Genomic DNA, 12,379 nt, shown 5'->3' with positions numbered 1-12,379 from the left:
AGCCGGCCGCGGGGTCTGTCCCGAGATCGGAATCAGGCAAAATCCTCTATTCTCTAAACAGAATGCGTTACGCATACTGCGCATCTTCGCAACAGCGGGCCGGCTAACGACGCAAAGAATGTTACGTCGCACCAGAGGCGCTTCCTCCCACCTCACCCCACGTTTTAGTTTAGGTGGCGCGAGAACTCTACGCTCGCTCCGTACTTCGTTTTTCTTGTACAGACCGCAAAATACGCCCATCGTCGCAACTGACGTAAAGCGCTTCCAAGAATACCCGTAGTTCCCCGCGGAGCCCTCGGGCTATTCCGAGACGCTGTTTACGTATCGTCTCCGCCGTACGCAGCGTTAAGTTGGAGCCGACTCAGCGGCGGCCGCCATTTTGTGCAGTCGCTGGGAAGGAAGGAGACGCCTAAACCGCGGCACTGCCCGGTTTGAGCGTAGCCAGACCTGCCCACCGGCTTTATAGCCCCGATTCTCTGTGTTTTGCTCCCGTCTCCGACGAGAGAGGCGGCGACGGTGGCGTCTGCGACGGGAGACAGCGCGTCGGAGCGAGAGAGCGCTGCGCCTGCCGCCGCCCCAACAGCGGAGGCGCCGCCGCCATCGGTCGTCACCAGACCGGAGCCGCAGGCCCTCCCGAGCCCGGCCATCCGTGCCCCGCTCCCAGATCTCTATCCTTTTGGGACCATGCGCGGAGGAGGCTTTGGGGACCGGGACCGGGATCGTGACCGTGGAGGGTAAGGGTGGGGGAGGAGAGGAGAGGCCTGGCGTGGGGGTGGGGGTGGGGGAGTTGCTTTCTGGGGAGGCCCGGCGGACTGCGGGCCTGGGAGTCCTGCTCCTGACCCCGGGAGGCGAGGCGACTCGAGGCCAGACAGCGGTTTCGTTTGCGGGCCTCGGCCCCAGGGTGACTGGGGACCCGAGGAGGGCGGCGGCTTGGCGACGCTGGGCCTCTCTTTGCGAAAGGTAGTCGTGGCGCGGCCCGGCCCGGCGTCGTCTCAGCCCCGCGGGGGATCGGGAGGGGCGGCCTGGCCGCAGCAGCCCCGGCCCGGGCTTAGGCGCCTCGCCTGGCTTCCCGGTTCTCGGGCCTGGCCGCTTGGAGCGGGCCGTTTGATGTCTTGAGGTCTCGGCGTTCATCTGGAAAAACAAGGATCTTCCTAAGAGAATACTTCAGCCCAGGAAAGCTTTACACGAAATGGCAGCCTTGACGTTCTCTCCCCCAGAGTTCACTGTTTAAGACACTGGAGACGAAAAGACCAGCTTCTCATTTTTAAAAATAGGTTTTAATCCTCTTCAGTCGTATTTTAAGTCGAAGGAAATGCATTGGGATGTAAAGCAATGGAGTTGCTTGCCATCTAAATGACCGTGTTTGGGGGAAGGATTTTTTTGGGGTCGTTAATTTAGTTTTAATATTTCGGCCTTTTTTCTCTAATTGGACTGCAGCATCAACTATTCTGCCTCGCTAGAAAGTTATTGGTATTGTGGGCCGGGCGCAGGCCTCAGGCCTGTAATCCCAAAACCTTGGGAGGCCGAGGCGGGCGGATCACCAGAGGTCGGGAGTTCGAGACCAGCCTAACCAACATGGAGAAACCCCCGTCTATACTGAAATACAAAATTAGCCTGGCTTGGTGGCGCATGCCTGTAATCCCAGCTACTCGGGAGGCTGAGGCACGAGAATCGCTTGAACTTGGGAGGCGGAGGGTGCAGTGAATGGAGATCGCGCCACTGCACTCCAGCCTGGCCAGCAGAGCGAAACTCCGATCCCCTGCCCCTTGCTTCCAAAAAGAGTAATGTGACGCCACTTTATATGTGTGTGTGACTTTGGTCAAGATCCGTAACTTTTGTGAGCTTGTTTCCTCTGAGGAAGGTGGTAATAATTGCCTTTACTTTGGTGTGTTGTCAGGAATTAAGAGATAATGGATGTAATAGTCTCGCTGTATGTAGTAGGCGCTCTATTAACCATATTTTCCCCAAACGTTTTTGTCTTTTGTGGTTCAGATGCACAACTACTGGATCTACTAGTCACAAGCACTTCAGTTGCCACTTTTTACAAAATTATTTTGATTTATACCTTATTAGGAAGGAAGATATTTGATTTCATTGTTTAAAGGACGAGAGATGGAATGTTTGCTTGTGTTTGACAGTATTGCTGAGTTTAGAAGTGAATTTCAGTACAACCACTTAGAAAAATATTTTAAGATTATCTAAAAAAGTTGAAAACAGCCCAGTAATTCCTCCCTAAGCTTTATACCCTAGACTGTAATGCCTAGAGAAATCCTTGCACACGTGCCCCAGGATCCTTGTACGGAAAAGTTTATATGCCAGCATTTGTGCTAACAGAATATTGGAAACAACTCAAATGTCTCCATAAATTGTGGGTATTCGTGCAATTGAATACAATTTAATCAGCCGTGAAAAAGAGAAAAGAACTTGAATGAATGTGGATAAGTCACAGACATGTTGAGCTAAAAAGCAAGTTGTGGTAGGGCGACACATTTAAGGATATGTGCAAATATGACAGGAAAGGGAATGGTTAACAAAATTCAAGGTAGTGGTTATTAGGGTGAAAGTTGTAAACTTGAAATAGGCACATAGAGGGGATACAAGGTACTAATAGTGTTCTGTTTCTTTACCATGGCTGTTTGGTTTAATATTTCCTTTCACCATATATATGCTTCAGTAAGTTATTTGAAAGGAAAAAAGTGAATTACTGATCCATACTTTAACTCTTTGAGTATCAGATGACATTTTTTAAAAATTTCAAACGAATTGGCCTTCTTTTGTAAGATCTTTGTCACAACTCTCCCTTTCCCAAGAAATGTTCTTGATCATTTGAATTGCTGTTTTACTCTTAACTGAATGCTACACAGTTGAATTGGTGGTTATTTTGAAAAAGGAATAGGTGAGGTCAGTTCATGTGTTTCACGTGTGTGATGCAAAAATGATATGCATTGTACATGTGATGGTTTTTAATGTTAATATATGAATGTTAATATGTGGTTTTTAATGTTATTATATGAATCTTCAAAGGTGAATTTTTTTTGCAAAGCCAAATTAAACTTATTACTGACTGGATAAAAACATTTGAGCCTCATAGTATACCAGAGAGTATGATGTGCGTATTTAAAGATGGTATGGATAAGCTCGAAAGTGAGAGGTTTTCTTGAATTTTGAGGTCATTAATTATGTCAGCATTAATTATAAACATGGAAGACGGCGTATTTTCCAAAAACCCCATGTTTCAAATTACATGTTTAGTGTAGAATAGTATGTCTTGAATAAATAGCCAGGGAAATAAGGAGAGAGGGAAAAAAATACATAAATGATAATCATCAGTTTAAAGCCTTAACAGGAATCTTACTTTCAAAAGTTCTAGTTTTTCCTAAATCAGTAAGGTTTGGGTAGCATTGCAATGCAGCAGTAACAATTAAGTATTTTATAATTTGCAAGAGTGATAATCCAAAGACTTTCTACCTCTTGAAAAGTACCTTATTTATCTGCTTCATTTGCAAGTGTGTTGGGAGTGGCAATTGAGGTGGCCTTTTGGTCTGTTCAGTAATAAGCCTTAAGCTGAGGATCATGTTAAAGATGTCTCTGACACGTGTATCCCTATGCTTTGTGCTCTTCCTGTTCTGATTCTTAATTTGTCTTACTCAGTAGTGGTATAAATGGAATTAGCCAAGTTCTGACTGTTGAGTGTAGGTATCCAGTGATCCCAATAAAATCTCCTGCCATCAGTTTTTGTTATGTGTGTATTTAGAGGAATGTCTAGCTGGTTAAACCAGTCTTCTAATGGCTTTGAATTTCAGGAAATGAGGCCCTGTAGAATAAATACACCTACTTGCCTATCAATGATAAAGTGGAACTTTATAATAAAGGTGAAGTTACAAATGGGTTAGAGTGGGAAAAGGAAACTAAATTTAGTACAGTATTTTACACGGAGTAAAGAAACTGAGTGAAGAAATGCTATACAGTTTGTGTATGCCGAAGACCTGCACTGCACAAGATCGAAATAGGGAAAATGAAGGCCATCTTAGTGTTAAGATTCTTCTAGGAAAAGTAGCTTCTGATTTCTTAAATTTTAGCTTTGGCCAGTGGTCATATTTGTATTCCCCTTGGGCTTATCTGTTGTGAAAGGTTTATAAAAAGCCAGAAGTTGATCTTAAGTAATTAGTTGAGTGTTAAAGCCTTAAATAAGTCTTGTTAGTGTTTTTTTTCCTGCAAATTAATAATACCATTTGGGAACAAGAAGGAGATAGAAGATAAAAGTAGAGACCAAAGAAGGAAGGGTCATAAATCTATGTTCAGCTCTTTTTTTTTCTTTCTTTTTTTTTTTTTTTTTTTTTTTTTTTGAGACGGAGTCTCGCTCTGTCGCCCAGGCTGGAGTGCAGTGGCCGGATCTCAGCTCACTGCAAGCTCCGCCTCCCGGGTTTACGCCATTCTCTCGCCTCAGCCTCCCGAGTAGCTGGGACTACAGGCGCCTGCCATCTCGCCCGGCTAATTTTTTGTATTTTTTTTTAGTAGAGACGGGGTTTCACCGTGTTAGCCAGGATGGTCTCGATCTCCTGACCTCGTGATCCGCCCGTCTCGGCCTCCCAAAGTGCTGGGATTACAGGCTTGAGCCACCGCGCCCGGCCTTTTTTTTCTTTCTTTTCTTTTCTTTCTGTCTTTTTCTGCCTTTCTTTCCTGTCTTTCTGTCTGTCTGTCTTGACGGAGCCTCCCTCTGTCTACCAGGCTGGAGTGCTATGGTGCCATCTCAGCTCACTGCAACCTCCGCCTCCCAAGTTCCAGCAGTTCTCCCACCTCAGCCTCCCAAGTAGCTAGGGATTACAGTCGTGAGCCACTGATCCGGGCAGGCTCGGCTCTTTTATTAGCGTAAGCTAAATATGAAGACCAGTCTACCAAGGCCTTTCCAGGGCCCAGTTTTGCTTTGCAGATTAGCAGACAAGTGGAGTGCTTATCACATGGAGGAGTGGTCCCAAGAAGCTATTCTAAGATTGAGGGGCTTGCTTGGAGTATATTTTCCTCCTTGTCCACAATCTTGCCTTTAATTGAAACTTCAACTAATATCATTCTTTGCCTGCATGTCTGTTACCCAAGAGTAGAGACTTGTTTTTGTTTTATTTTGTAACTCCAGCACAGCACCACTTAAAACAGTAACTGATACATACTTGGTTCCTAATAACTTGGTACCTAATAACTATTTGTTGAATGAAATGATGCTAACTTGTACTGGGTGCTGGCTATGCCAGATACTTTGATAGCACATTGCACATTATTAGATCATTTTCTCAGCAGCCTCTGAAATAGGTGGTATTATTTCTGCTTTGCATAGGAAACTAAGGTATGTAGAAGTTAAATAATTATATTCAAATTACACAGTAAGTGGCAGAATCAAAACTCAAAACCATGTCTGGATCCAGAATCTGATTGTAATCCCTAGGATGTATTTCTCTTAATAAAGGAGTTTTTAACTTTTCACCTATTGTAGACATACTCACAAAACAGTATTGTTGGGTAGTAAAGGAAGTTTTACACAGTTCTCCATACTTTTAAATAGAAGTAAATAAAATGGTCTTTTTGGAGGTAGGCTGGTAGTATCCCTAGAACTCCATCCTTTTTGAATGTTTTTATGGCATGTACGATACATTGCTTTGAAAGTACTGATGAACTAACTAAAAATTCTGTTGTTCTAGATTTGGAGCAAGAGGTGGTGGTGGCCTTCCCCCGAAGAAATTTGGTAATCCTGGGGAGCGTTTGCGTAAAAAAAAGTGGGATTTGAGTGAGCTCCCCAAGTTTGAGAAAAATTTTTATGTGGAACATCCAGAAGTAGCAAGACTGACACCAGTAAGTTTACATGTGTATTTTAATGTACAGATTATTGAACCAAGTAGATACATTGGTTAGAATTTATTCATACGCTGCTGTTGCTGTTTTACATTTTATTCCAGTGTGGTGGTATTTTTCTTACAAAAAACTTTTGGTTAATTTTTTTTTTTTTTCCTTTTTGTAGAGACTGGGTTTTGCCATGTTCCCCAGGCTGGTCTCGAACTCCCTACCTCAAGCAAACTACCTGCTCAGCTTTTCAAAGTGCTGGGATTACAGGCGTGAGCCACTGCACCCAGATGATTTTTTTTTTTTTTTTTTTTTTTTTTTTGAGACAGAGTTTCACTCTTGTTGCCCAGGCTAGAGTGCAATGGCATGATCTTGGCTCACTGCAACCTCCGCCACCTGCATTCAAGCGATTCTGCTGCCTCAGCCTCACGAGTAGCTAGGATTACAGGCACCCGCCACCATGCCTGGCTAACTTTTTGTAGTTTTAGTAGAGACGAAGTTTCACAATGTTGGGCAGACTGGTCTCGAACTCCAGACCTTGGACCTCAGGCGATTAACCTGCCATGGCCTCTCAAAGTGCTGGGATTACACACGCCCAGCCGGTATGTTGTTTTTTTGTGTTTTTTTTGGAGATGGAATCTTGTTCTGTCACCCAGGCTGGAGTGCAAGAAACAGGGTTTCTCCCTCCATGTTGGAGGGAGAACATGGACCACCAACTCCATGTTGGTCAGACTGGTCTCCATCTCACGATCACCTAGTGATCACCCACCTCTGCCTCCCAAAGTGCTGGGATTACAGGTGTGAGCCACTGCGCCCGGCCTTTCTTTACATTCTTTTTTTTTTTTTTGAGACGGAATCTCGCTCTATCGCCCAGGCTGGAGTGCAGTGGCCGTATCTCAGCTCACTGCAAGCTCCGCCTCCCGGGTGAAGCCATTCTCCTGCCTCAGCCTCCTAAGTAGCTGGGACTACAGGCGCCCGTCACCTCGCCCGGCTAGTTTTTTGTATTTTTTAGTAGAGACGGGGTTTCACCGTGTTAGCCAGGATGGTCTCGATCTCCTGACCTCGTGATCCACCCGTCTCGGCCTCCCAAAGTGCTGGGATTATAGCCTTTCTTATACATTCTTTTTTTTTTTTTGAGGCGGAGTCTCGCTCTGTCGCCCGGACTGGAGTGCAGTGGCCGGATCTCAGCTCACTGCAAGCTCCGCCTCCCGGGTTTACGCCATTCTCCTGCCTCAGCCTCCCGAGTAGCTGGGACTACAGGCGCCCGCCGCCTCGCCCAGCTAGTTTTTGTATTTTTAGTAGAGACGGGGTTTCACTGTGTTAGCCAGGATGGTCTCGATCTCCTGACCTCGTGATCCGCCCGTCTCGGCCTCCCAAAGTGCTGGGATTACAGGCTTGAGCCACCGTGCCCGGCCTCTTATACATTCTTAACTAAGACCCCAATACTCATAAAAGGGGACCAGTTTCAATATGCATTGAATTTGTTCTCATTTGTTGATAATGCTTACTAATCTGTTTGTTATACATGATTGAAACTATTGTATATTAGGTCATGTCTTTTCATCTGTTAGTGAAAAAGATACATTGGCATTGTCTTTTTTCTTTTTTTGAGATGAAGTATCGCTGTGTTCCACAGGCTAGAGTGCTGTGGCATGATCTTGGCTCGCTGCAACCTCTGCCTCCCAGGTTCAAGCAATTCTCCTGCCTCAGCCTCCCGAGTAGCTGGGATTACAGACGCGTGCCACCACGCCTGTCTAATTTTATTTTTATTTTTTTGTTTTTTTCAGTAGAGGCGGGGTTTCACCATGTTGGCCAGGCTGGTATCAAACTCCTGACCTCAAGTGACCCACCCACCTCAGCCTCCCAAAGTGCTGGGATTATAGGTGGGAGCCACCATGCCCAGCCAACATTGTCTGTTCTTGTACCTCGTTATCATTGTTTTTTGGACTCTACACATGAAATGGTTACTCTTTCAGAAGAAAGTGTAATGGAAAGAGTACTTGTGTCCAAGTTCCACTTTTTTTCCTCCTCGTTCTGACCTTGGGCAAGTTACTTACCTGTTTTCTCCTGTAGAAAGTGGAACTCTTAATCACCTACATTGTTAATTAACTTACAAAGTAAGTAGGAGCCTTGCAAAATTAAAATGATACGCATGAAAGTACCATGTAAACTATTAAACATTTGCCATCATAGCTGTGGACTGGATAATTGCTCAGCTAGCTTAGAACATAAATTCTGGCCGGGCGCGGTGGCTCAAGCCTGTAATCCCAGCACTTTGGGAGGCTGAGACGGGCGGATCACGAGGTCAGGAGATCGAGACCATCCTGGCTAACACGGTGAAACCCCGTCTCTACTAAAAAATACAAAAAACTAGCCGGGCGAGGTGGCGGGCGCCTGTAGTCCCAGCTACTCGGGAGGCTGAGGCAGGAGAATAGCGTGAACCCGGGAGGCGGAGCTTGCAGTGAGCTGAGATCCGGCCACTGCACTGCAGCCCCAGCGACAGAGTGAGACTCCGTCTCAAAAAAAAAAGAACATAAATTCTGAATGTTTAGAGTAACTAGTTTACTAACTTGTCTTATTTAATTTTTTTCCATAGTATGAGGTTGATGAGCTACGCCGAAAGAAAGAGATTACAGTGAGAGGGGGGGACGTTTGTCCTAAACCCGTGTTTGCCTTCCATCATGCTAACTTCCCACGTAAGTATTCTTCAGTCTAGAGCCTTAATTCGTTAAATTGGGTTGAATGGGAGACATGGGTAGTAGGTTAAACTCTTTGAGCCAGGCTTGGGGTTTTGTTGAAAGGACAAGAGATTGTTTTTATGGTTTTATGGTCATCAGTTCTTCTGTTCTTGTATTTAGACTGAGAATTTTTTTTTTTAAGTTTTTATCTTTTTCTAGGGTTTTGCCCTCTGCCTTTTAGAAAACATCAACATGAAATTGCTTTCTAGCTGGACATAATGTGAATTTGGTAAACAATAAATGACTACCATGTTCCCATGTCCTGTTAGATGCTTTAGGGTTATGGTTTTTCAAATTTCTGGGAGAGGTAGACTATTATCGCAGCTTTTTTTTTTTTTTTTAATGGAGTCTCAACTTTGTCACCCAGTTTGAAGTGCAGTGGCGCGATCTCAGCTCACTGCCTCCTCCGCCTCCCGGGTTCATGCGATTCTGCTTCACCTTCCCGAGTAGCTGGGATTACAAGCGCCCGCCACCACTCCTGGCTAATTTTTGTATTTTTAGTAGAGACAGGATTTCACCATGTTGACCAGGCTGGTCAACTCCTGACCTCCACGGGCCTCAGCCTCCCAAAGTGCTAGGATTACAGGCATGAGCCACCTAGCCTGGCCCAGAGCAGCTTTACGGTAAAGCTAGTCGGAGATCCAGTAGATAAAGAAAACTCTTTGGAGAGATGAAGCTGGGTAAATCTTACTTTAGTGAGCTTAAAAGTTTTTTTTAACAACTCTTTTGGTTTGTGCCCTTAAACACAATAAAATGTGTAAAATAAAATTCTCTTACAGAATATGTAATGGATGTGTTGATGGATCAGCACTTTACAGAACCAACTCCAATTCAGTGCCAGGGATTTCCGTTGGCTCTTAGTGGCCGGGACATGGTGGGCATTGCTCAGACTGGCTCTGGGAAGACGTTGGCGGTATGTATGAGCAAGAGAAGATCCTTGATACTGTGGTAACTTATTTTGCTATTCTGATTATCATACGTTCTCAGTTCTTCATAGAAATGCTGTTCAGATAGTGTAGGTACTATTTTAGTTATTAAATATATGGAAGTATTTTGTGTTCAAATTTACATTGCCTGCTGTATGTAGCAATGGTGAGTTCTGTTTTTTCACTTTCCTATTTATGCATTAATTCAGTAATTACTAAGATAGTATTAAGTATCTTAGATTGTACTTCTAAGTGTGAGGTTGTCATTCTTTCCCTCCTTCACAGTATCTCCTGCCTGCGATTGTTCATATTAACCACCAGCCATACTTGGAAAGGGGAGATGGCCCAATTGTAAGTGTGTTCTTCAGTTTCTTTGTAATTCTAAGAAAAACTACAATTTAGCGACGATTTAGGCGTGGTGCTTTACATTATTCGTTTGTACTGTTCACCACACCCTCCATACCTGGAAATGGTTCCATTCTTTTCTTACTTGCAATTAAATGACTTACCCAAGATCACTCAGCAGTTGAATAGCTGAGCTTACATTTGAATCAAAGTCTTACTCTTAAAGAAACTATGCATGCTATATGGGCACTTACTGTGTAGTAGAGTCAAGTGTTTTCTGGGTTTTTTTTTTTTGTTTTTTTTTTTTTTTTTGGAGTTTCGCTCTTGTTGCCCGGTTGGAGTGCAACGGTGTGATCTTGGCTCACCACAACCTCCGCCTCCTGGGTTCAAGCGATTCTCCTGCCTCAGCCTCCTGAGTAGCTGGGATTACTGGCATGTGCCACCATGCCCAGCTAATTTTGTATTTTTACTAGAGATGGGTTTCTCCGTGTTGGTCAGGCTAGTCTCAAACTCCTGACCTCAGGTGATCAGCCTGCCTCAGCCACCCAAATTGCTGGAGTTACAGGCATGAGCCGCTGCATCCAGCCCTTTTTTTTTTTTTTTTTGGGGGGGGGATACATAGTCTCACTCTGTAGCCCAGGCTGGAGTACAGTGGCAAGATCTCAGCTCACTGCAACCTCCGCCTCCCAGGTTTAAGCCATTCTCCTGCCTCAGCCTCCTGAGTAGCTGGGATTACAGTGTGCACCACCACGCCCGGCTAATGTTTGTATTTTTAATAGAGATGGGGTTTTGCTATGTTGGCCAGGCTGGTCTGGAACTGTTGACCTCAGGTGATCTACCCGCCTCCGCCTCCCCAGGGTGCTGGGAGCCACCACGCCTGGCATTGAATGTGTCCTTTTTTTTTTTCTTTTGAGACGGAGTTTTGCTCTTGGTTGCCCACACTGGAGTACATTGTTGGCACAATCTCAGCTCATTGCAACCTCTGCCTCCCGGGTTCAAGCGATTATCCTGTCTCAGCTTCCCAAGTAGATGGGATTACAGGCATGCGCCACCACACGCAGCTAATTTTTGTCTTTTTAGTAGAGACGGGGTTTCACTGTGTTGGCCAGACTGGTCTCGAACTCCTGACCTCAGGTGATCCTGCCTCAGCCTCCCAAGATAATGGGATTACAGGTGTGAGCCACCACGCCCGGCCTACTTTTTAACTTTAAGAATTAAGCTTGCGGCCGGGCGCGGTGGCTCAAGCCTGTAATCCCAGCACTTTGGGAGGCCGAGACGGGCGGATCACGAGGTCAGGAGATCGAGACCATCCTGGCTAACACGGTGAAACCCCGTCTCTACTAAAAATACAAAAAAACTAGCCGGGCGAGGTGGCGGCGCCTGTAGTCCCAGCTACTCGGGAGGCTGAGGCAGGAGAATGGCGTAAACCTGGGAGGCGGAGCTTGCAGTGAGCTGAGATCTGGCCACTGCACTCCAGTCCGGGCGACAGAACGAGACTCCGCCTCAAAAAAAAAAAAAAAAAAAGAATTAAGCTTGCATTTGTTGTATATATTTATGAACATGTACAATATGTCTCAAGATATTCACAAAAAGAAATAATGCACTACTTTATGTAATACATAGTATATGTCTGACAGCATTATTAGTTCATATCTAATGGATCAGTATACAAAGCAAGTTTCATAATTTGGTATATGATACCTTGATTTTTGTATTATTTGGCCAGATTGTACACAGTCTTGTCAGATTACATGTAAATTTTCATTGTTTTTGCCTTATCTACCTGGTGAAGTGCTTAAACTAGAGGTCAGGAATGTGTCATTCTGCCAGTTTTGTGACTTCTAGTTTAGGTCAGGTTGACCATCCAAAGTTTCAAATTTTAGGCCAGGCACAGTGGCTCACACCTGTAATCCCAGCACTTTGGGAGTCCAAAGTGGGCAGATCACTTGAGGTCAGGAGTTCAAGACTAGCCTGGCCAACATGGGGAAACCCCATCTCTACAAAAATATAATAATTAGCTGGGCGTGGTGGCGCATGCCTTCAGACCCAGCTACTCAGGAGACTGAGGTGTAGGAGAATCATTTGAACCCAGGAGGCAGAGGTTACAATGAGCTGACATTGCACCACTGCCCTCCAGCCTGGGCGATAGAGTGAGACAAAACAAAACAAATCCAAATTTTGAGGACCAATATGATTCTTAAAGTAATGCTGGAACATCTTGGTTTTTCGGGTTTAGGATGCTCAACCTGTAAATGAGAATTGTATACTTAAAACCAGGTAATACAGTCTGTGCACTTAAATAGTACATATAAACTATAACAATTGATAATGTGTCATAGTAAAAGTGACGAGGATACCAGTATCATTCCAAATGCTAAATATGAAGTTCTAATAATTTTTTCTACATTCCGTTCTACTAATATTCCCTGCTTTCAATCTTCACTCCATCACTTTTAATGTACTAGATTAGACAACAGAGATTTTTGGTTTTTTTGTTTGTTTGTTTTTAAACCTTGGGTGGGGTCTCAAGTGTCTTTTTGT

At 44.7% G+C, this 12,379-nt stretch overlaps 1 protein-coding gene across 2 annotated transcripts in view; it reads left to right on the top strand.

Moving 5' to 3' along the window:
* Positions 1-349: 349 nt before the first annotated feature.
* DDX17 (DEAD-box helicase 17) overlaps positions 350-12,379 on the top strand; it is a 24,043-nt gene continuing 12,013 nt past the window's right edge. For both annotated transcript variants that reach the window (XM_033189575.1, XM_033189581.1), the window contains exons 1-5: positions 350-734; positions 5,691-5,841; positions 8,426-8,525; positions 9,347-9,480; positions 9,779-9,844. In XM_033189575.1, coding sequence (XP_033045466.1) covers positions 685-734; positions 5,691-5,841; positions 8,426-8,525; positions 9,347-9,480; positions 9,779-9,844 — 501 coding nt within the window. In that variant the 5' untranslated portion in view covers positions 350-684. The remainder of the gene's footprint in view (positions 735-5,690; positions 5,842-8,425; positions 8,526-9,346; positions 9,481-9,778; positions 9,845-12,379) is intronic.

Source organism: Trachypithecus francoisi, unplaced genomic scaffold, assembly GCF_009764315.1.
Source record: "Trachypithecus francoisi isolate TF-2019V2 unplaced genomic scaffold, Tfra_2.0 Contig01580, whole genome shotgun sequence".
NCBI lineage: Eukaryota > Metazoa > Chordata > Mammalia > Primates > Cercopithecidae > Trachypithecus > Trachypithecus francoisi.
This window is presented reverse-complemented; position numbering and strand designations above follow the sequence as displayed.